This window comes from Nuphar pumila, chromosome 11, assembly GCF_984573655.1.
Source record: "Nuphar pumila chromosome 11, dmNupPumi1.hap1.1, whole genome shotgun sequence".
Lineage (NCBI taxonomy): Eukaryota > Viridiplantae > Streptophyta > Magnoliopsida > Nymphaeales > Nymphaeaceae > Nuphar > Nuphar pumila.
In genome coordinates, this window is record NC_143259.1 from 106,826,124 (window position 1) to 106,851,933 (window position 25,810).

Here is a 25,810-nt window from a genome sequence, read left to right on the forward strand (position 1 = left end):
AAAGCACTAGAATCGTGCAAGTGAAGTGTCTAAAAGACACTCTAAGCAAAACCCACCAAAGGGTAAATATGAAAAAAAGACAATCATGAAATAAAGGAATTTATTCATAATATGAAATGCTTAAAAAGCATTTTTGCGAGTGTATTTACATAAGGGGCTGCACCCCTATTTATACAAGAGCAAGAGGGAGGAGAGCTCATAAGGAGCTCTCCCTTCTAGTCACTAGAATATTAGCCGTTGGACTAGTTCCAACGACTAGAAGCTTGGTCAAGTTCCAACCGGAACTTGACCAAAAACTATTATCTAGTTCTAATCGAACTAGATAATAAAACAAAAAGAAAACAAATAAAAGAAAACAAATAAAAGAAAACAAAAAAATATTATCTACAAAAATATATAATAATATTATTATATATATATATATTTTACATTTTAACAGAGGATTGTTTGTAAGATATGAAGTGATGCTCTCATTGAGAAGCTACTATTTTCTTTGTTGAGGAAAGTTTTCAGCCAACATGTGAAAAATAATTTAGACAAAAGCTGATGTTATCTTTGTTGAGGAAAATTTTCAGCCAACGTGAAAAATAATATAGACAAAAGCTAATATTATCTTTGTTGAGGAAAATTTCTGCCAACATTAAAATCAGAAGAATATGACCTAAGCAATATTGTTCCAAATTGCATATGTAAATATGGGGTTAGGTTTAAGTCTTCTCAACTGCAACAGTCTTATAATGACACAATTAATATAATGTTGAGCACCTAAAGATGGTATCACTAAGGCCATGATTAATAAAAATGGATTGGAAGAATGCTCAAGCATCTGAACCAAAAATCTTCCAGCTTGGCTAGTGTTTGACCTTTTTTTTTGTTATTTTTTGTTGCATAGGTGGCTCTTTGAGGGGGCGAGGATGGAAATATGGGTCAGGATTTGTTGATGGAGTATTCCCTGTTCTTAGTCCTGCTGCTCAAGATCTCCTGAAATTCATTCAAAATGGCTTTGATGAATGTTACTTTTTGAATTTGCTTGATGGTCTGCTTCCAACGCACGATACATGGGATGACCTTATCAATTTAGCTGTTCAACTTCGTCTTAATAAGCAATGGCATGCAATTATAATAGTAAGAAATATTGTCAAAACTTTTGTGTTCATTTTCTGATAATTGGTGTCACCATCATTTTCTTGTCTTGTTTTTATTTAGATTAATTTGCTTACTGGCTATGATTTACTCATAAGGGATGGAGTCATTAGTTGGTTCTCTAACGTTGTTAGTATTGGAGATGAGTTATGAAGTTGACATGCAGCTGCTGCTTCCATATAGTTTTCACATAGTTATTCTTTTGAACCAATATACATAGTTCTATCAGAAAGGAAAAAGTTGGTTGTCTCAAGATTTTGGCTTAGTCTATTCTTTTATATTATTAATTTATACAAGGGGAGACCTCAGGGGTTTTACCAACTGGAAGCCAGCCAATGTGCAGTATATGTTTGTTAACTTAACCAGTAGGTCGGCAGGGTGTTTCCCTTGGATTATCCAAAAAAAAGCATACAATCTTCATAGGCAAGCCATTCTGCCAATCAAAAGAGATAATGCATAGTTTTTTCTAGTGGTATTGCAGCTCAGCATTGACGGATACTATGTTATTGTCATGTTTTAGTAATTTACGTGGGCAAAAGTGATAGAAAAGAGAAGTCACTATGATCTTAATGAAAAGAAGTCGTTTTTGGGTCTTGGACCCAAGTCGGGTCTGCGCAGAACCAGACCCAACCTCTATATAGGACCAGATCCTGATCCAAATATACAATATTGTATTTCTATTTATTATTAGAGGGTATTTTCGTACCCTAAAATTTTTGTACCATCTTAATACATATAACTGAATACAATGAAACACGCTGAACTAATTCAAACGTGATTTTTCTGTAACCCCTTTCTTCTATATTGTTCTTCTTCCCTGCATAGGTGAACGTGGAGATCATATTTTAACATGGTATCAGACCGGTGTTAAAACTGGGCCTGAGATTGCTTTTCCAAAAAGAATGTCCAAGGAGATGATCTGGGATTCCAAGTCAAGGAAATACGTGTTCTATTCATTCACCGATTTCTGTGTCTTTCTCTCTTTTCTCTGGTTCTGGTAAGAACGTCAATATCTCTTCTTGTTCCTTTCCTCTTCTTTTTTTTCTTTCTTCTTCAGATCTGATCCCTCTTCTTCTTCTTTCCTTCTTCAGATCTGATCCCTTTTCTCAGGATCGTATTCCTTTCTTTTCCTTTTTAACGATTCATTAAAATCGAGTTTTTCTTGAGACCTGATTTTTCTCTTGAGATTATGAAAAATATCTGAAAAGGCTGTCGTACTTTTGTTTTGTCGACTTCAAGTGACATCGATTTGTTAAAAATCGTTAATCTAAAAAGGCTGTCATGCTTTTGGTCCGTCGACTTGAAGTGACCTCGATTTGTCTTTTGTTGTTGATATGAATTTATCTGAATATTTTTTGTTCTTTATATTCTCATTTGACATCCTTTTCTCTGTTCAACAAGAAACCTTTATTTAATCTGGGACCGATTCTGCGTTAATGTGTTCAGTTTTGATAAGACCTTTAATGTTTTCTGATCACGCCCGAATATAATATATTTGTTCTAATCTGCAAAAAAAAAAGGAACAGAATATTGGAGTGACTGATTTCTCACTGAACTAAATTTGATCCAGAAATCTTCCTCTCTTTTCTTATATCCTTTCGGATGGATTCATCTTTTTCACAGTTGGGTCTTTCCTCTAACTTCCTTAGTCAACTAGTCTCTGAAAAGCTAAATAATTTCAATTTCTTGGCCAGAAAAAGACAGATTGTTCATTTTATAAAGGGCCAAGATCTCTCTAGTCATTTGGATGGATCAATCTTATCTCCTCCAGAGTTCATTTCGTAAGAAAAGGACGATAAAGGGGCGTCCTCTACTGTGCTTCTCAGAAATCCGGATTATAATACTTGGATAAAAATGGACCAATCATTAGTGACATACATCACCTCTACGCTCTCACAAGAAGTTCTTGTGGCTATTTTCGATGATTGTTCAACAAAGGAGCTGTGAGACAAGCTAGTTCAGACATATTCACAGATTTTCGAGGCAAGAGTTGTGTTTCTCAAACGAGAATTTCAGATGTTAAAGAAAGATTCAATGTCTATTATGGAGTACTTGAATAAAATGAAGAGCATCACAGATCAACTGGCTATTGTGGGATGTGCGGTCAACGATAAAGACAAAGTACAACAGACCTTAAGTAGGTTGGGGCTAGATTATCATGTTTTGGTAACATCTCTATTGTGTCTTCCAGAGCTTCCAAAATTCAAAAATCTTTGTTCAAAGTTACTACAGTATGAGATGGCCCTGAAGGGATTTTTTGAGGAAACATATGTGCAGTCAGGGACTCAAGATGTGTTGGCTACGGGGCTGACTTATGGTAGAGGAAGAGGAGGAAGTTCCTTTCAAGGAAGGGGAGGACAAAGTAAAAATGGTTATGGGGGTTGTGGGTTGCTCCCAACGCCCAATATACCTTTCAATCAACAAGGCCAAATGGTCATTTCTACTTGCTTCTTATGTAATAAAAATGACATATTAAAGCAAATTGTTGGTTTAATCCTCAAAATAAGGAAAAATTCTCATAGACAGAGGCTAAGAAGGATGGAGGAGAAGTAAGGGAGTTGCTATTGGCAGCCTTGGTAGGGCTGAATATGAAGCAAAATGATAAAGGCATCTGGTACATAGACTCTGGAGCAACAACCCACGTCTCAGGTGATGCGGGTAAACTCTTAAACCTTACTCCTTATGTTGGTAGAAATAACATAGTCACAGGAGATGGTTCTCATCACTCCATCTCACACATTGGAAATGCCATTATACCCATGTCTAAGTTTTCCCTCAACCTTTCAAATGTCCTTTATGCTCCTAATATTCAAAAGAACATTGTTTCTGTCTCAAAACTTGTTGATGATGTTAATGCCTCAGTTGAATTTACTCCTCTTCTATTTATGTCAATGATCTTTACATGAGGGAGATATGAAAAAGGTGCAAAAGGATCCGACCCGATCCACATCGATCCATGGATTGTGTACAACCTTGTAACACTCCTAGACTGTCGGGTCTGGATACACCAGACCCGGATCCATATTTCTGTGTTGTAACATTATAAAAGCACTGTTTAGGTCACGATTTCAAAAAAAGAGGAAATCGTGACAGCCAAAGTTTTTTTTGGTTCCTTCTCCGTCTCTCTCCCTCTCTCTCTCTCTTTTTCTCTTTTCTCTATACAGGTGAAAAACTAACATGGTATTAGAGCGGAGATCCGTCTAAAGGCTGAAAATGATTTCGGCAAGGGCGACGTTCAAAAAATAAAGGTTTTTCGTTCCTCTCTCAAGTTCAGAAAATTGAGGTTTTTCGTTCCCCTCTCCCTTTCCTTCTGTTCCTCTCCATTCTCTCCCCTCTTTGCTCGTTCGCCCCCTCTTTCTAAAATCCCCTGTGTACCCACACCTCACGTGAGTTTTATTTCTTTGTGAAACCGTGATCCACGTGGATTTTATTTTTGGTGAATCTGTGATTCACGTAAACCCTATTTACGTGAACTCAGAGTGTGGGTGACTATATTTCATGTGGATCACCGAATCTTTCTTTATTTTTTCTTGACCCTCCTTTACCCGATCTTCTCTAAGTCTGTCTTTGCATATTCGAATATTTTTTTTGATTCCTTACTGCTAAGCTGTGAAATTTATTTCTTGATTATCCATTTCTATTCTTGTCAAAAGGGGGTATATTTAACGAGTGAAGGTATTCTTCATCACGTCAATCTCAGTTTCTGGACCGTATAGAAAAGGTTCAAAAACTGAGTTCCCTGAATCCGACAGCCTGTGATTCTCTATCCTTTTAAAAAAAAAAGGGATAGCGGGCTGAACATTTTGTGAACACTCTGGTTGACATTCTCGTTGATTTTCATTCTCAAATGGACCCTTATCTCTCTCAATCAAATCTTTCTTCAAGTTTTCTCAGTCAACTCGTTTATGAAAAGTTGAATACCTCAAATTTCTTGATTTGGAAGAGACAAATTATCCCTTTTATAAAGAGTCAAGGTTTCTTAGGTCACCTGGATGGAACCACTCCCGTTCCACCAGAATTTGTCCCGAGAGAAGAGAAAGATGATCAAGGGGCGAGTTCGATCGTGTATGTTAAAAATGTAGAATTTCTCAATTGGGAAAGGAAAAATCAATCAGTTGTTGCATACATCACCTCAACCCTGTCTCAAGAAGTTCTAGTTGCTATTCCCGACAATTGTACAACGCTACAACTCTGGGAGCGACTGGTTCCGCTACAACTCTGGGAGCGACTGGTTTAGACGTATTCGCAGGTTTCTCAAGTAAGGATGGTTTTCCTAAAAAGAGAATTTCAGTTGCTAAGAAAAGATTCCATGACCATCATGGAATATTTGAACAAGATAAAGACCATCACAAATCAGCTTGTAGTTATAGGATGTGTCGTTAGCGACAATGACATGATGCAACAAACTCTAAGTTGATTGGGATCTGACTACAATATGATAGTCACTTCACTATTGTGCCTTCCTGCCCTTCCTTCCTTCGATGCGTTACGAGCCAAATTGATCCAATATGAAATGACTCTGAAGGGTTTCTTTGAAGAAACTCACATTCACACAAATTCTCAAGAAGTTTTTGCCACAGGAGTGACTTATGATAGAGGACGAGGACGAGGAGGACAAGGGCGAAGTGGACACGGAGGGCATGGCCTGCTTCCCACTCTAAATATGTCTATTCATGTGCAGGGATCAAGATCTATCCCCACTTGCTTCTTTTGTAACAAAAAGGGGCATATCAAGGCGAATTGTTGGCATAATCCAGAGAATAAAGGAAAGGGTCCACAGACAGAAACAAAAAGAAAGTTTACAAATACCAGAGACAGTGGAAAGATCAAAGATCTGCTGATATCTGCCTTGTCAGAGTTGAAATTGAAGCAGAGCGATGAAGGCACTTGGTTTGTCGACTCAGGAGCAACGACTCATGTGACAGGCGATGCAGGTAAAATTTCTAATCCTATTCCTTATTTCGGAAAAAGTAAGATTGTCACTGGAGATGGATCCCACCATCATGTTTCTCATGTTGGAAAAACTGTCATTCCCATGTCACATTCCACTATTACTCTTTCTGACGTTCTTCATGCTCTTGACATTAATAAAAATATTGTCTGTCTCCAAACTTATTGATGATAATAATGCTTCACTTGAATTTACTCACTTCTCTGTGCAGGTCAAGGACCTACGCACGAGGGAAACATTCGCTGAAGGAAAAAGACGAGGCAATATGTATGTCTTTGAAGAAGCTCCATGTCATGCTGTCTGCCCCGCTCATCTGAATTCGAAGCCTTCATTAGAGTCGTGTTCATCCTCTTCTGCCAGTGTTTTTAGTATCTCTGAATGTAATAAGCCATTCTTATGGCATAGTCGGTGAGGACATTGTGGGAGTCATTTTATTGAGAAACTTGTCTCTAATAATCTTATTCCAAAAGAAAGTCTCAATGGGAATGAGAGCAATCATAAGTGTTCCAGTTGTCTTTCATGCAAGAGTCATGACTATCTAATCTTTGTTGATAGTTATTCTCGATACACTTGGATATATTTCATAAAGAATAAGTCGGAAGTCTTTTCTTTGTTTCAAAATTTTCTTTCCTTGGTCAAAAATCAATTTTCTGAGTCCATTCAATTTTTCCAATGTGATGGAGGTGGGGAATTCTCATCCCGTGATTTTGTTTTTTTTCTTCGAAATAACGGAATAGGAAGAAGGGTGTCCTGCCCTCACACTCCTCAACAAAATGGGATTGCTGAACGAAAACATAGACATATCGTTGAAAGTGCCATGAGTATGCTTCATGACAGTAATCTTCCTATCAACCTATGGGCAAAAGCCTTTCATTCTGCCGTGCATGTGATAAATAGATTGCCCATGATTGTTCTGTAAAATAAGTCTCTTTATCATTGTCTTTTTGGAGCTCATCCTAGTTATCATGATTTGCGTGTCTTTGGTTGTGTTTGCTATGTGCATGTTGATTAGTTTCTGAGGAACAAGTTTCAGGACAAGGCCCAGAAATGTAGGTTTGTGGGATATGCAGATGATTACAAAGGATATAGGTGTTATGATCCCACCAACAAACTTATCAGAATCTCAAGAAATGTTGTCTTTGAACAAAATTTTGATGACGGAGTTGATACAACGAATATGCCAACTGAAGTTTACTATCCTTGGTTGAGTTCAGAACTTTTTGCTGACTCCAATGAAGCATGTTCCTTAGATTGCGTGCAACAAGAAGAAGAGATGTTTAAGAACACTGAGACGTCGGGACCACAGAATGTAGAAGAAGTACCAGGCAGATACAAAGGCATTGTCTATTCTAGACAGAGACCGACAACATCAAGCCATTCAGATCATGTCTCAGTCGGCAATCCGACTCCTCATACTCTTGAGGTCAGAAAATCAAACCGCATACGACATCCCATTGACAGGTGGGTTAGCTATAACAACTTCTCCTTGGATCTTCAACTCTTCTTAACTGCTCTCAATAAGGAAGATGAGCCCATCATGTACTACCAGCCTGCCACTTCTATCAAGTGGGTAGAAGCCATGAATGATGAAATGCAAGCCTTGCATGAATGTGGAACCTGAGAAGTTGTTTCCAGACCACCTGACAAAAATGTTGTCGGATGTAAATGGGTCTACAAAATAAAGTACAAGCCCGATGAAACCATTGAACGATACAAGGCAAGGCTTGTGGCCAAAGGATTCACTCAAGAAGCAGGGCAAGACTATGATGAGACCTTCAGTCCGGTTGTAAGAATGAGAACAATTCGAATTATTATTTCCCTGGCTGTTGAACATGGATGAAAATTGAGTCAGCTTGATGTGAAAAATGCATTCTTGCATGGGGACTTGAAGGAGGAAGTATACATGGAGCAACCCTCTGGATATTAGGAACAAAATTGTAAAACTCATGTGTGCAGGTTAAAAAGTGTTATCTATGGTCTGAAGCAAGCATCTCGCTCATGGTTTGATAGCTTCTCGCTAGAGATTCATAAACATGGATTTTCTTGTTCCATGCTGGACCACTCATTATTTATTTTTAGAAGTCAGACTGTGAGCACTCTGTTATTAATTTATGTCGATGATATTGTCATCACAGGAAACTTTGTGACCCACATCCAAGAAGTAAAAGACTTACTAGGTCAGAGGTTCAAAATGAAAGATCTTGGAGTTCTACGTTATTTTCTTGGTGTAGAAGTTGATAACCAGGCTCATGGCTTGACACTCACTCAGCACAAGTACACCATAGACGTTCTCAGCAAGGCAGGCATGAAAGACTGCAAACCTTTGGGAACTCCGAGTGTGCTTCATAAAAAACTTAACGTTCATGATGGAGATCTATGTGATGACCCCAACAGGTATCGAAGCATAATAGGAATGTTACAGTATCTCACATTCACTAGACCTGATATTTTTTATTCAGTCAATCAAGTGTCTCAATTTATGCATGCGCCACGTACTGGACATATGGAAGCGGTCAAGAGGATCCTTAGATATCTGAAATGGACTATTGGGGATGAATTGATATATTCACCACAATCATATGACAAAGATGAGCACAGACTCACTGTATATTGTGATGCAGACTGGGCAGGAGATCCTGATGAACGAAGATCTACATCAGGATATTGTGTCTTCATTAGAAAAAATTTAGTCTCTTAGAGCAGTAGAAAACAAAAGCCCATCGCTAGATCAAGCACTGAGGCTGAGTATAGATCTATGGCTGCTGCTACTGCCGAAGCCACATGGATCAGGCATCTACTAACTGAAGTAGGAGAAAAGATCTCCCACACTACCTTGCTATGTGACAACCAAAATGTTATCAACGTGTCATTCAATCCAGTACATCACAGTCGTGCTAAGCACATTGAGATCAACCAACACTTTGTGAGACAGAAGGTTGAAGAAAAAGAGATTGAGCCTGAGTTCGTCAATACTGAAAGACAAGTTGCTGACCTATTTACCAAAGGGTTAACAAAGGATCGTTTTTGGATGCTTAAAGGCAAATTGTTCATGGTCCAAAACCATGATCAACTTGAGGGGGGATGAAAAAGGTGCAAAAGGATCCGACCCGATCCACGGATTGTGTACAGCCTTGTAACACCCCTAGACTGTTGGGTCTGGATACACCAGACCCGAATCCATATTTTTGTGTTGTAACATTATAAAAGCACTGGTTAGGTCACGATTTCAAAAAAAGAGGAAATCGTGACAGCCAAAGTTTTTTTTTTGTTCCTTCTTTGTCTCTCTCTCTCTCCCTTTTTCTCTTTTCTCTATACAGGTGAAGAACTAACAAGACATTTACTAAGGGAAAGAGATGAGGCAACATGTACATCTTCCAAGAAGATCCCTCATCTGTTTATTCCACTTGTTTGTCTTTGAAGCTTCATCAACATCCATCATTGGTCTCTTCCAAGTGTGTGTTTGCTATTTCTGAATGTAATAAGTCAACTCTTTGGCAGAGTCGTTTGGGTCATTGTGCTTATCATTTTATTGAAAAACTTGTCTTAAGTAGTTTCATTCCCAAGTCCAGTCTGAGTCCAAAAGCAACTGATATAAAGTGTCTTAGTTGTCATCTATGTAAGAGTCATGTTTTACCTTTCAACTCAATTATTAGAAGAGCTTCAAGGCCTTTTGAGGTCATATGTTCTTATATCTAGGGTCCTGCTCCAATTGCTTCTTTTTTTGGTAGTAGATATTATCTTATTTTCATTGACAGTTATTCACGCTATACTTGGATATTCTTCATGAAACACAAATCAGAAGTTTTTGGATTGTTTCAAAGATTCCATTCTTTTGTCAAAAACCATTTCTCTAAAAACTTTCTCAATTTCCAATGATATAGTGGAGGAGAATTCTCTTCTAGTGATTTTATTGATTTTCTTCAACATAATGGAATAAGAAGAGTGTTTTGCCCACACGCACCTCAACAAAATGGGATTACTGAGAGGAAACATCGACATATTGTTGAGAGTATAATGAACATGATGTTAAAATATACTCCATATATGTATATATATATATATATATATATATATTACATCAATACCTGATAGGGGTATTTTTGTAATTTCACATAGTTGTTTCAGAAAATAACTAATTTTTATTTTTTTGATAAAATGTAATTTCATTTTTTTTTCTGTTTTCGTTTTTGTATTTTTTAGGAACCAAAAGGGCCTCCAACCATAGAGTCGTTGGAGCTCCATGGGAGCCCCCTTTTGGGCTCTTCTTTTGAGGCCCTTGGCCTTCCTTTTCCTTCTACTCCCTCTTGTATAAATAGGGGTGAACCCCTTGTATGTATGTATTCTTGAGAGCTCTCTCTCTCTTTTCAAAAAGAGGCTTTTTATATTGTTGCCTTCTTAAAGGTTTGTGTTTGTATTGTCCCTTAGTGGACTTGTGATATTGTCTCTTTTATTCATTGTTGTAAGTGCTTATAAGTACTCTTTATATTTCCGCAATATCTCATTACATGGTATCAGAGCTACTCGATTCTTGAAGGAAAAGTGTGATACATATATTTCATATTTTGTGTATCTCTTCTCTTCTCACTTCTTGGAAACATCATAGAGGCAAAGATCGACCTATCCTTCAAGCTCAATGGAAAGAATTACATGATGTGGGCATCGACAATGGAAAACAACCTCAAAGGAAAGAAACTTTGGGGTTTTGTCATGGGTACCGTTCCGGAACCTAAACTTATGCTCACAAAGAACGAAGGAGGTCAAGAAAAAGCTCTTGAAGGAGATGCTCGCCTCAAGGCCATTGAAAATCATAAAAAAAAGTGAAAGATTGGGAAAGCAATCACGCAAAAATCCTTGCGTGGTTTATGAACAATGTTGAACTCAATGTATGTGCTAATATAGCTAAATTTCGTCGGGCCAATGAGGCTTGGTTCTTTATGAAGGGTATGTATACCCAAAAGGATCTTGCAAGAGCGTATTTTTTGCAAGAAAAGATTAGAACCACCAAACAAGGTGATTCTAGCGTTCAAGACTATTATAGTGCCTTAAACCCACTATGGGATGAATTGGCTCTTTTAGAGCCAAAATGGGTTGCTATGGAAGATATTGAATTAAGACAAAAACAAATGGAACAAGAACGATTGTTTCAATTTTTTTTTGGGCTACGTCTCGAATTTGAGCAAGTGAGATCCTCACTTCTCCATAGATCTATATTTCCTCCAATTGAGGATGCCATTGCCGAAATCACTCAAGAGGAGACAAGGCTTGGCATGAGTAAACATGTTGATGAAGTGCTTGCCGTATTCAAACCCGGCAACAATGTAAGAACCTATAAACCTCCTTATTTTGGGAAACAAAGAAACTATAATGGAGGAAGAAAAATGATTGTTTGTCATCATTGCTATGAGTTGGGTCACATCAAACCTGCTTGCCCAAAGCTTAATGGAACTTTCAAGCCTAAGGTATCTTTTCTTGAAGAAACTACCACCAAGGAAGATGAAGGCAAGAATGGTGACCTCAAAGAAACTCTTGGGCAAATATCTATGGCTCTTCAACAAATTCTTAAAGCTTCTTCCTCCACATCGGGTGCGGCTATTGCATCTACATCATCACCCGGTACATATTCTTGGATCCTTGACTCTTGAGCCTCTTTTCATATGACCCCCCATGAAAATGCACTTGTTGATGTTGCACCAATTCAAAGGGTACTTGTGTCTCTACAGCCGATGGAACTTTTTTAAAAATTCCAAGTATTGGCTCTTTTAAAGACTCAAAATTTTTGTGTTCCAAAAGTAAGAGTTGTTCCCAAACTAAATTTAAATCTTTTTTCGGTCTCGCAAATTGCCGACCATGGATGTGAAATATCTTTCTCATCTAATGGTTGCTTTGTGCAGGATTTTCGGTCCGGGAAGCAGATTGGGCAAGGCCATAGGAAGGGAGACCTCTACTATATAGATCATCTAGACCTTCCCACAAATTATTTTTGTTCTTATGTCCAAGAAAAAAATATGGAAACTTGGCATAAAAGACTTGGTCATCCAAGTTATTTCAAAATGTATCTTTTTATCTTTGGAAACAAATTTTGTAAGGAAAAAGAAATTAGTTACAAAGATTGTATTTTTTGGAAAAATGAAGTCTATTCCGTTTTCAACTAGAACTTTTCTTTCGTCAAGACCATTTGAATTGGTGCATTCAAATGTCTGGGGGCCTTCTCCGGTCATGTCTAAAGGGGGTTATTCTTATTATGTTACTTTTATTAATGACTTTACTTGGTATGTTTGGATTTATTTTCTTAGTCATAAGTCGAAAGTATTTACTTTCTTTAAAGATTTTCATAGAAAAATCCAAAATCAATTCCAAAGTAATATATCTACTTTGAGAACTAATTCCGGTGGTGAATATTTATCTCATGAATTTCAAAAATATTTAACTCAAAATGAAATTTGTCATAAAAAATCATGTTCTAGAACCCCTCAACAAAATGGCCTAGCGGAAAGAAAACATAGACACATTGTAGAAACCGCTAGAACATTATTTGTTTCTAGAAATATTCCAAAGAAGTTTTGCGCCGAAGCCGTTCTAACCGCAACTTATCTAATCAATAGAATGCCCTCTTCTAAGTTAAAAAATGCTTCTCCCTATGAAAAGCTCTTTAAATTTTCACCCGATTTCAATCGTCTTCGTATTTTTGGTTGTAAATGCTTTGTTCTATTGCATAAGAGAGATAAGTTGTCTCCAAAAGCAATTGAATGTGTTTTTCTAGGATATGGTGAAAATAAAAAAAGATATAGATGTTATGATTTTAAAAATGATAAACTGTATGTTTCAAAAGATGTAACATTTCTAGAAGATGAGAATGGTTTTGATAAAATAGAAGAAACAAATGAAATTGATTACATATTTTTATATGATCTTACTGATGACATACCAAATGATTCCCTTGAAAGCATAGAAGATACACGTGAGGTGTCCAATCTTGATATAATACCCCCAATTGATAATAATATAAATATGAATGTTTACTCAAGAAGAAATCAAGAAAACCCTATTAGTTCCCTCAAAAAATACTCCCAAATTTCTGAGTTTACAGAGGAACCACAAATTAGACATTCTTCTAGAATAGCAATACCACCAAATAGGTTTGTATCCTATGATTCTTTGACACCCAACTATCGAGCATGTTTAATAACCCTACATTCTTATTTTGAACCCGCTCACTATAATCAAGCTAAATCTATACCACATTGGGTTGAAGCAATGCAAATTGAACTAAATGCACTAAAAAGGCTAATACTTGGGTGTCGTTGGGTTTTCAAAGTCAAAATTAAAAGCGATGGATCTTTAGAACGATATAAAGCTAGGTTAGTCACTAAGGGATACTCACAAGAACATGAAATTGATTATGAAGAAACATTCGCTCCCGTAGCTCGAATGACCAGTGTCAGGACTTTAATAGCTGTCGCATCAACCAAAAAATGGCCTATTTATCAACTTGATGTAAAAAATGCTTTTTTAAATGGAAGTTTAAATGAAAAAGTTTACATGGATCCACCACTTGGAATTAATATTGAGCAAGGTCAAACTCTTCGGCTTTTAAAAGCGTTGTATGACCTTAAACAAACCCCTAAGGCTTGGTATGATTGTTTCAGTGATATCATGATAAAATTAGGATTTCACTCTTGTTATACTGACACTGCTCTTTTTTGTTAAAAATGCAGGTACTAGTATCGTTGTGTTGTTACTTTATGTTGATGATACGATTATCACTGGGAATGATCAAAATAGTATTATTGATGTTAAAAATATGTTAAAAAATAATTTTGATATGTCTGATTTAGGTTTTCTTAGATACTTTCTTGGAATTGAAGTTGTATATTCTTCTCGAGAATATATTTTGTCACAGATGAAGCTTGCTGCAGATATATGTTCTAAGTTTGCCATTTCTGATGATAAAAAAAGTAGAGACTCCCGAGGTTATTAATGCCAAATTACGGTTGGAGGATGGGGTTCTTCTGGAAGATCCCACACCCTACAGACAACTCATTGGGTCTCTCATCTACTTAACCATCACCAGACCGGATATCACCCATGCAGTTCACTCAGTTAGTCAATTTCAACATGCTCCTACAATTGTGCACTTGAGTGTTGTTCTCCGGATCATTCGTTACATTCAGAACACCATCAATAAATGACTATTTCTATCATCCTCTTCTTCCTTGAATCTTCTTGCTTATACTGATGCAGATTGGGGAGGTAATCCTAATGATCGAGTCTCAACTACTGATTTTTGTGTCTTTCTAGGGGACTCTTTGATTGTCTGGCGATGCAAGAAGCACCAGAAAGTTTCACTATCATCTACTGAAGCTGAGTATCGGGCTATGACAACAACAACAATGGAACTTGTATGGCTTCACAGTCTGCTTAAAGACATGGGGATTGATATTACCGAAGCTTTAAAGCTATGTTGCGACAACAAGAGTGCCATCTATATTGCAAGCAATCATACCTTCCATGAGCGTACTAAACATATCGAAATAGATTGCCACTATATTCGTGCTGAATACTTACGAGGAACAATTGCTCTACCGTATGTCACTTCAGAATATCAGTTGGCGGACTTCTTTACTAAAGCCCTTCCGGCTCCCTGCTTCATGTTTCTCCTTGGCAAACTTTCCATCATTTCCCCGTAAAGTTTGGGGGGGGGGTGTTAAAATGTACTCAATATATATATATATATATATATATATATATATATATTACATCAATACCCGATAGGGGTATTTTTGTAATTTCGCATAGTTATTTTAGAAAACAACTATTTTTTATTTTTTTGATAAAATGTAACTTCATTTTTTATTTTTCTGTTTTCTTTTTTGTATTTTTTAGGAACCAAAAGGGGCTCCAACCATAGAGTCGTTGGAGCCCCCAACGGTCACAAATGTGACCGTTGGGGGCTCCCAACGACTCCATGGGAGCCCCCTTTTGGGTTCTTCTTTTGAGGCCCTTGGCCTTCCTTTTCCTTCCACTCCCTCTTGTATAAATAGGGGTGAACCCCTTGTATGTATGTATTCTTGAGAGCTCTTTCTCTTTTCAATAAGAGTCTTTTTATATTGTTGCCTTCTTAAAGGCTTGTGTTTGTATTGTTTCTTAGTGGACTTGTGATATTGTCTCTTTTATTCATTGTTGTAAGTGCTTATAAACACTCTTTATATTTCCGTAATATCTCATTACACATGATGCACGATAGTAATCTCCCTACTACCCTATAGACAGAGGCTTTCACTCCACAGTGCATGTGATAAGTCGGCTGCCCATGACGATTCTAGAAAATACATCGCCATATTTTTCCCTGTTTGGCATACATCTTGATTATCATGAATTGTGTGTGCTTGGATCTGTTTACTATGTTCATATTAACAACTCATTGAGACATAAGTTTTAGGACAAAACCTTGAAGTGCAGGATTGTGGGATATGTTGAAGACTACAAGGAGTATAGGTGCTATGATCTATTAAGCAAACACGTCAAAATATCGAGAAATGTTGTTTTCGATGAGATGAATTTTGATAACCAACCTGCTACCCTCCCTTAGGTTCAAGTTCTATTGTTGAGATGTACTACCCATGGTTAAATTCAGAACTCTTCTTCAACATTAGCGATGGTTGTCCTACAAATTGCAATCAGAAGGAGACAAGTGGGGAATCAACAGATGCATCTCAACCAGAAGAGGTTACTACACAAACTTTGGAACCAAGAAGGTATAAGGGTGTTGTCTACACCCGACAAGAGAAGGAACCTCCATCTATCCCTTGTACAAATATTGATCCATCCTCCTACTACTTCTTCACAGACGTTAGACATTAGAAGATCCACTCGGACCCGACATCCATTAGACAGGTGGGTGAGTTATAAAATTTTTTCCTTGGATTTTCAAATGTTTTTAACGTCCATAAATAAAGAGGATGAGCTTCTCACGTTTTATCAAGCTGGAAATTCTAGAAAGTGGATTGAAGCGATGAATGAGGAGATAGAAGCCTTACATGAATGTGGTACATGGGAAGTTGTGCCTAGACTGTTAAATAAAAATGTGGTTGGGTCAAAGTGGGTGTACAAAATAAAATATAAACCAAATGAGAGCATTGAAAGATATAAAACTAGACTTGTAGCCAAAGGGTTCACAGAGGAATAAGTACAGGATTTCGATAAAACTTTCAGCCCGGTTGTAAAGATGAAGACCATTCGTATCATGTTGAGTCTAGCCATTGAACATGGATGGACATTAAGCCAGCTAGATGTCAAAAATGTATTTCTGCATGGGGACCCAAAGGAGGAATTTTATATGGAACAACCCACTGGATATGCAGAACAAGATGTCGATCAATATGTGTGCAAGTTGAAAAGAGCACTTTATGGCTTGAAAACAGGCTTCCCGTTCTTGGTTCGAGAGCTTTTCACTGGAGATACAGAGGCATGGTTTCTCTCGGTCTATTCTAGATCACTCATTATTCATCTAGAGGGAACAAAATGTCACCACTCTTCTATTGATATATATATATATATATATATATATATATATATATATATATATATATATATATATATATATATATATAGATGATATTATTATTACAGGGAATTGTGTGGAGACCATATTGAGCAAGTAAAAAAGTTATTAAATCAAAGATTCAAAATGAAAGATTTGGGAGATCTGCAGTATTTTCTTGGGGTGGAAGTTGATAAGATGTGTAATGCTCTTACCCTCACTCAACATAAATACACAATGGATATTCTTAGTAGGGTAGGAATGAAAGATTGTAAGCCATTGGCAACTCCAAGCATCATTCATCAGAAACTGAGTGCTAAAGAAGGGGACATATATGAAGATCCCACCAGGTATTGCAGCATAGTCGGCATGTTGCAATATTTAACCTTCACTCGATCCGATATAGTGTATTTAGTCAATAAGGTATCCCAATTCATGCATGAACCTCATATACTGCACATGGAGGCAGTTAAGAGGATATTACAATATCTAAAAGGCACGATTGGTGATGGGCTGGTGCGCAGGAAAAGTGAACTTAACCAAGGTGCACATGAGTTCATTGTTTACGCTGATGCTGATTGGGCGGGTAACCCAGATGAACGTCGGTCAGTATTTGGTTATTATGGCTTCATTGGATCGAACATGATCTCTTGGAGTAATAGAAAGAAAAAAGACTATTGCTAGGTCGAGTAAAGAGGCTGAATACAGGTCGATGGTTGCTGCATCTGTTGAGGCTACATGGATAAGGCATTTCCTAACAGAGGTGGGAGAACCAATTGCTCGGTCACTTCTGTTATGCGCCAATCAAAGTGCCATTAATATGTCTTTCAATCCCATTTATCATAGTCGAGCAAAGCACATTGAGATAGACCATCATTTTGTCAGGCAAAAGGTTGAAGAAAAGGAGATTGAGCCTATTTTTGTGCGAACTGAAGAGCATGTTGCAGATATATTCACCAAAGGGCTAACGAATGATAGGTTCTGGATGCTGAAAGGCAAGTTGTTCATAGTCCAGGACCATGTACAACTTGAGGGAGGCTGAAAAGAAGTCGTTTTTGGGTCTTGGACCCAAGTCGGGTTTGCGCATAACCAGACCCGACCTCTGTACAGGACCGGATCCGGATCCAAATATATAATATTGTATTTTTATTTATTAGTAGAGAGTATTTTCGTACCTTACAAATTTTGTACCATCTTAATACATATAACTGAATACAATGAAACACGCTGAACTAATTCAGATGTGATTTTTCTGAAACTCCTTTCTTCTATATTGTTCTTCTTCCCTGGGCAGGTGAACATGGAGATCATATTTTAACACTTAATACTAGTCACGAGTATCTCAAAGATGCCTTCTACCCTTCCATGATTACCCATAACTTTCCCTACCTTCTCTTTCAAGGGTAGACAAAGGAGCCTACTCAAGAGAGCCAAACCCTTATTAGCTTGCCTTATTTGTTTGATCATCAGATTATTGGATAATTTGCATTTTTTTAATTAGTCATGAATGCCATTAATAACTTATTATCTTGCTTCTTCACTGTTTGATGTTTTATGCAGTTGATTATTGTTTGTTATGTGATATTTTTGGCTTTATGTTGTAGTTGGTAGCATTATTTCTCGCACTATGAAATTATTGACAAATTTTCCTTATTTTTTAATGTTTGAATTTTTAAGTGTAAATTGCAATTTTTATACTATGATATGATATATTACAATATAGAACCATCTTTATACAGTACTGTTTTTGAGCTATAATGCACATTTTACAACATTGGTAAGTTCAAAACCAGCTATCATAAAGTGAAACTTAAACTTGTGAGTTGTGACACTAATCAAGTTATCAAGTTTTTTAATGTAAGAAAAATATCACAGATCTAAAGTATTAAACAACACTAGTTAGCATTTAGAAAAAAGATCTGAATGACAGTTAATTATGCAAACTGAGAAAAAGAACATACGGAGCTAGATATGCAAGGTGGTTAACCAACAATGTTGACTTCACAAGGGGGAGTATTCTAGGTTGTCTCAAATGATCACTGGTTCAAACAACTTGGTTTTTAAACTATACCTGCATCTTATTTTAAAGCATCTTTTTACCGATATCTCATGACTAAAAGATGTTGAAGATGAATTTAAAAAACTTATTGTTGAACTGTATATGGTGTTATGAACCTACATCAAATGGCATGTTTGCAAGTAAATGTTTATTATTGCGGTTTATCATAATGTTTTGTTAACTCATCATAAAAGAAGATTGCAGGACTGATTTTCATATACAAATATACATAGTGACATGTTAGAGAGCTTGATTTGTGTCATGCATCCTATTTTCAACCAAAACATGTTCCCGAGGCCTCTCAATATGGCTTATGTAGACTTTTTTTTTTTCAAATTTCATCTATCTGATTTTTTATTTTTCTTATCTCAGGAGAAATATTTAAGGTTATGTGATTTCATGATTTATGCAAATAATAATAAAAGTTTTTATATGAAGAATAAATGTGAACCATTTATTAATAGCCTATGCACCTCCATTGCATCCAACATTCTCTGAAATGTGGTTCTGTTACCACCAGTTAGTTTATCTTCATGTTGTATCATAGATCATCTGCTGTATTAGAGTAATATACTATTTTGAATTTTGATCTTATTCAACAGAAACTTTGTTATTCTGTCATAAAAATGCAACCATAGTGTGATGTATTACCATACCTTCAGGGAAAGATATGTTTTCCTTCACAATGGGTATATGTCTGTCTCAGAGTTACCGGAAGCGTCTAGGTAGGTGGGGAAGCGCGAAACGTCGCGCTTCCGAAACGCGCAGGGAAGCGCGCTTCCCTTTTATGGGGAGTGCACTTCCCTTTAATGGGAAACACACTTCCCTTTAATGAGAAGCGCACGTCCCATCACGCTTCCCCCTCACTTCTCCCATTTTTTTCAATTTTTTGTATTTTTTTATTTTTTTTCGCTTCCTAGATCGCTTCCAGTTCGCTTCCTAGGTCACTTCTGAGATGCTTCTCGATTCACTCCTAAGTGGTCCCACGCTTCCCGCTTCCTAAAATTTTGAAAGTGCCTTGCTTCCCACTCCCGCTTCCCGTATCGCTTCCCGCTCCCGCTTCCTCAACTGGCAACCATGGTCTGTCTACTGCGTGTACAATCATAGGTGCAAGTTGTATCCACTAAATCAGGCCTCATAGATGTATTCAGCATGCCATGGATCATATTTTTTGATGAAAAAAATACTTTTTTTGTCATGAATTTTTTGTCCATTGTGGGCCATTGATTTTTGAAGCACTTGAAAAACCTGTTTTTGTGATGTGATTCAAAACCTGTTTCCACTAAACAAACTGTTAAAGCTATGGATCCAATCCAATATAGTTTGGATCCAAGGCCAAATGTTGCCTTCCCAAATGTGATGCCACCTAGGAAGCTTCTTGGTAGAGTCTCACTCTCCCAAAATACAAGGACTCCTCCAGAAATGGCACCACCTAGAGATGAAGATAAGAGGCAGTGTTTTGATAAAGTCTCTCTCATTTGTTCCAAGACTCCTATCTGTAACAGTCTTCCCGATAAGGAGGAAATCTCTACATTTGTTATCTATTGTGGATATCCCAACAAACAAGGAGACTCCAACAGAGGAGGACGATTTTTTGGAGAAGTCCTATGGACCTGTAAAACATGTGTAATTCAATATTTATAGTGGAACCAGAGTTGCCAGTTGAGGAAGCGGGAGCGGGAAGCGATATGGGAAGCAGGAGCGGGAAGCGAGGCACTTTTAAAAATGTAGGAAGCGGGGAAGCATGGGACCACTTAGAAGAAAATTATGAACCGTCTCGGAAGCGACCTAGGAAGCGAACTGGAAGCGAGGGGGAAGCGAAAAAATGAAAAATGGGGGAAACGAGGGGGAAGCGAGGGGGAAACGTGGGGGAAGCGAGGAGGAAGCGTGGGGTGGGAAGCGCGCTTCCCATGACGCTTCCCCTCACGCTTCGGAAGCGCGACGTTTCGCGCTTCCGAAGCGCGCTTCGGGGAAACGCGCTTCCCCTTTACCCTAGGCGCTTCCGGTAACTCTGAGTGGAACCTCATACACAGGAAAATGTTGAGTGTGTGTGAGTATCTATCGTGGACGTAGGTGACTTCTCATCGAACCACATTTACCCTGGTGTGTTTACATGTTTTTCCTTTCTGTGTGTGTGTGCTCAACTAAGTTGGTGTGGTTCTCACTCTTTTATGGTATCAGAGCCACTAACGCCTTCTTCATCTAATCGACCCAGGAGATTGTCCCTTGTTGAAGAACAATGTCTGCATCATCATCAGCCTCTTCCTCTTAGATAAGTATTGTTTCTCTCCCTATGTTGTCTGCTCCAACAAGCTTGCAACATTTTTGAGTACTAAATTGACTGCTGACAATTTTCTACTTTGGGAGTCTCAATTTACTCTCTTACTGTTATCATATGATCTCTATGGGTTCATAGATGGATCTAAGAGATGCCCAGACAAATATATTTTGTCCAATGATGGAAAAACTCAAACCGTTAATCCTGATTACTGACTTGGCTGAGACATGATCAACTTCTACTTAGATTATTTCCTCTCTTGGAGTCTGTGCATGCCCAAATCGTTGGGCTCAAGCCCTCTTATGAGGTATGGAATGCCCTCAAGAACTCGTATGCTGCCCAATCTCATTCCAAAGTGTTGTAGTTAAATGAACAACTCCATAATCTAAAGAAAGGCACAAAAAATATTAATGAATATTTTCAGAGAGCTAAAATTCTCTCTTATTAGCTTAACATGGCGTCTTGGTCAGTAGGTGAAGAGGATATGGTCCTACACCTGTTGAGGGGACTCCCACATGAATATGCTGCCTTTAAAACTTCAATCTCTACACGTAAAGAACCGATTTCTATTAATGAGCTTTACAACCTATTGCTGATTGAAGAAGCTCAATTCGAGGATGGTGACACAACTTCTAACCCATTTGCAAACTTTGTGCAACATCAAAACTCTGGTGGACAACCTAGACAATATCAAAAAACAATAGAGGTGTCAAATATCAAAGAGGTAGAGGAAGGTACAGAGGAAAGAGTCACAGACAGATAGACTCAAATAACCAAAATCGTGGCACAGTTGTGTGCCAATACTGTGACAAACCCGGTCACATGGCCAGGCGATACTTCTAAATTACTCAAAATTTTCCAAAGAACTCAAACAATCCTCGGGAATCTCCGCCTCAAGCATATCAAGCCACAATTCATTCTATGGATGAAGGTGCATTTTCCGTATGAAGGGAAAGATACGGTCAAGATAGGTGATGAAACATGTTTAAAAATACATCACATTGGCTCTTCTCAATTGTCTATTGTTGATTCAAAGTTTTCTCTTAAAGATGTCTTGCATGTTCTACACATTACGCAAAATTTACTTTCGGTAAACAAGTTTGTTTGTGATAATAATGTTATGTTTGAATTTCATCATGAATATTGTTGTGTTAAGGATCCAACGTCAGGGAAAGAGATCATTTGAGGGAGGAGCAATGAGGGACTCTATCAAATAAAGTTCCCTTAGACAAACATGAATAAAGCAATGAATAACTTTGAAACTTTCAATCATGTAGTCAAACCAACTACCATTCGTACTGTCTTAATCATTGTTGTCAGCTTTGAGTGCCCTGTAAAACAGTTAAATGTTCAAAATGCCTTTTTACTGTTAAATTATGTATATATAAATATATATACATATACTTATATATATACATACGTATATATATAAGTATATATATACATATATGTATATATACATATTTTATTTTGTTTTATTTTTCTGTACAACCAAAAACCCGATAGGGGTGTTTTGGTAAATTACCATGTATCTTTTTTTGCTTTTTGTATTTTTCTCTTTTCTTTCTTTTTACCTTTTTTCTTTTCCTTTTTTTGTTTTTTGTTTTTCATTGTGAAGGACCATAAGGGGCCCCACCCATCTAGTCGTTGGGGCCCCAACAGTCATATTTATGACCGTTGGGGCTCCCAACGACTAGAAGGGAGCCCCCCTTGTGGTCCCTCTTTTTAGCTCTCCTCCTCTATAAATAAAGGAGGCTCCCACTTGTATATGTATTGGGTTTTCACCCTCTTCTTTCTTTCTTCAATAATATCCAACTTATGACTTTAAGTCATTTCTCCTTTTGTGGGGTTTTTGTATACACTTTTAGTGTTTGTGTTCTTGGCTCTTGTGATCACTCTTAAAGAGTGTTTTGCTTTATTGGTGCTTCCGTCCCTCTTCATTACATGGTATCAGAGCCGGGTTAGTGATCAGGCTTCTCTTTGTTATCTTGGGACGTGTGCCTCTCAAGCTTTTGAAGAAAGGAAGACTATTTGGTACCTATGGAGCGCGATTCTAAAGTTGAGCTTTCTTTTAAGCTCAATGGATCCAATTATCTTATGTGGGCTTCCACTATGGAAAATCATCTAAGAGGTAAGAAACTTTGGGGTTTTGTTATGGGAACCACTCTCGAACCCTCTCTTGTTCTCACTAAAATCGAAAATGAGGTTGAAAAAGCTTTAGATGGCGATGAGCGCATCAAAGCTATCAATGACCATCAATCCAAAGTTGAGGATTGAGAAAGTAACCATGCCAAAATTTTGGCATGGTTTATGAACAATGTGGACCTCAAAAATTGTGCCAACATTGCTAAATTTAGAAGAGTCAATGAAGCATGGTTCTTTCTTAAGGGTATGTATACCCAAAAGGATCTTGCTAGACAATTTTTTTGTCAAGAAAAAATCTGTTCCACTAGACAAGTGGATATGAGTGTTCGTGACTACTTTAGCCCCTCTTTGGGATGAACTTGTTCTTCTTGAGCCTAAATGGGTGGCTCCGGAAGATATTGAGTTGAGAAGGGAACAAATTGAAAATGAGCATTTTTTCCAATTTCTCCATGGTCTTCGACCGAAATTTGAACAAGTTAGGGCATCCCTTCTCCATAGAAGTAAAGCCTTACTCATTGAAGACGCCCTTGCCGAAGTATGCCAAGAAGAAACTCGACTTGGCCTAAGTATTAAGAGTGATGAAGTTTTGGCCGTTATTAGGCCTAGATCAAATGTAAAAGCATATAGACCTCCCCACTTTAACAAAAATAATGGATCTAGAAAGGGAGTGATTTGTCACTATTGTAATAAACCGGGACACATTAGACCGGTTTGCCCAAAGCTTAAGGGAAAAGTGGCCGCGGTTGGAGAAAATTCTCCAAAGAAGGAAGAAGAAAGTGCCAAAGAGGGAGATATCAAAGAAACTCTTAATCATATCTCCGAAGAAAGTTCTCCAACATCTTCTCAAGACTTCTTCATCTTCAACATCCGGTGCCGCCATCGCCTATTCTTCATCACCTCCAGGTATGTGGATACTAGACTCCGGTGCTTCTTTTCATATGACATCTCATAAAAACTCTCTTTCTAATGTTTTTTCCGAACCCATATCTTCTTATGTTTCAACGACCCATGGGACATCTTTAAAAATTGAAAGTATTGGAACACTTGATTTTAAAACTTCTCAAAACTTTTTCGTTTCTAAAGTAAGAATCGTTCCAAAAATTAATCTAAATCTTTTTTCCGTTTCCCAAATCACCGATCATGGATGCCAAGTCTCTTTCTCACCTAAAGATTGCACCGTGCAGGATCTCCAGTCAGGGAAGCTGATTGGGCAAGGCCATAGAAGGGGTGATCTTTATTTTATGGACTTTTTGACTCTACCACCAAAGTCATTTTGCAATCTTATAAATGACAAAAGTATTGGAATTTGGCATGAGAGACTTGGTCATCCAAATTTTGTAAAGATGTCTCTTTTTCCTTTTTGGACAATACTTGTAAAGACAAACACATGACTTCTTCATCTTCAACATCCGGTGCCGCCATCGCCTATTCTTCATCACCTCCAGGTATGTGGATACTAGACTCCGGTGCTTCTTTTCATATGACATCTCATAAAAACTCTCTTTCTAATGTTTTTTCCGAACCCATATCTTCTTATGTTTCAACGACTGATGGGACATCTTTAAAAATTGAAAGTATTGGAACACTTGATTTTAAAACTTCTCAAAACTTTTTCGTTTCTAAAGTAAGAATCGTTCCAAAAATTAATCTAAATCTTTTTTCCGTTTCCCAAATCACCGATCATGGATGCCAAGTCTCTTTCTCACCTAAAGATTGACCGTGCAGGATCTCCAGTCAGGGATGCTGATTGGGCAAGGCCATAGAAGGGGTGATCTTTATTTTATAGACTTTTTGACTCTACCACCAAAGTCATTTTGCAATCTTATAAATGACAAAAGTATTGGAATTTGGCATGAGAGACTTGGTCATCCAAATTTTGTAAAGATGTCTCTTTTTCCTTTTTTGGACAATACTTGTAAAGACAAACACATGACTTGTAAAGATTGCATTTTTGGGAAATCTAAAGCTATTCCATTCCCTCAAAGAAATTATTTCACCACTTGACCTTTTGAACTTGTTCATACCGATGTATGGGGACCTTCCCTTATTTTTTTATCCAAAGGAGGATTTTCGTACTATATAGTCTTTATTGATGACTTCACTCAATTTACATGGATTTACTTCTTAAGTCGCAAATCCGAAGTTTTCTTCTTCTTTAAAGATTTCCATGCAATGGGTAAAAATCAATTTTTAGGAAATCTATCAATTCTTAGATCCGATTCGGGAGGCGAATACATGTCCAATGAATTTCAAATCTATTTGAAAGAAAATGGAATTTCCATCAGCGTTCTTGTCCCAACACTCCGCAACAAAATGGTCTTGCGGAAAGAAAGCATAGACACATAATAGAAACCACAAGAACTTTATTAATTTCAAAAAATATTCCAAAATCCTTTTGGGCCGAAGCAGTTCTAACCGCAACATATCTTATCAATAGAACCTCTTCATCTTCTTTGAAAAATCTTTCTCCATTTGAAAAACTTTACAATATGTCTCCCAATTATAAAAGACTAAGAATTTTTGGATGTAAATGCTTTGTTCTAATTCACAAAAATGATAAACTTTCTCCTAGGGCTATTGAATGTATTTTCTTAGGATATGGCGAAAAACAAAAAGGTTATCGATGTTTTGACATACTAAAGAACAAACTTTATATCTCAAAAGATGTCACATTCCTAGAAGAAGAAAATGGTT

The 25,810-nt window shown here is 37.4% G+C and overlaps 1 protein-coding gene across 1 annotated transcript in view; it reads left to right on the forward strand.

The window, feature by feature from the left end:
* Nucleotides 1-25,810, forward strand: part of LOC149822712 (Tetratricopeptide repeat (TPR)-like superfamily protein) — a 52,941-nt gene that overhangs the window by 20,071 nt on the left and 7,060 nt on the right. The window contains exon 7 of the mRNA XM_089980346.1: nucleotides 893-1,125. Within this exon, the coding sequence (XP_089836472.1) occupies nucleotides 893-1,125 (233 nt within the window). The remainder of the gene's footprint in view (nucleotides 1-892; nucleotides 1,126-25,810) is intronic.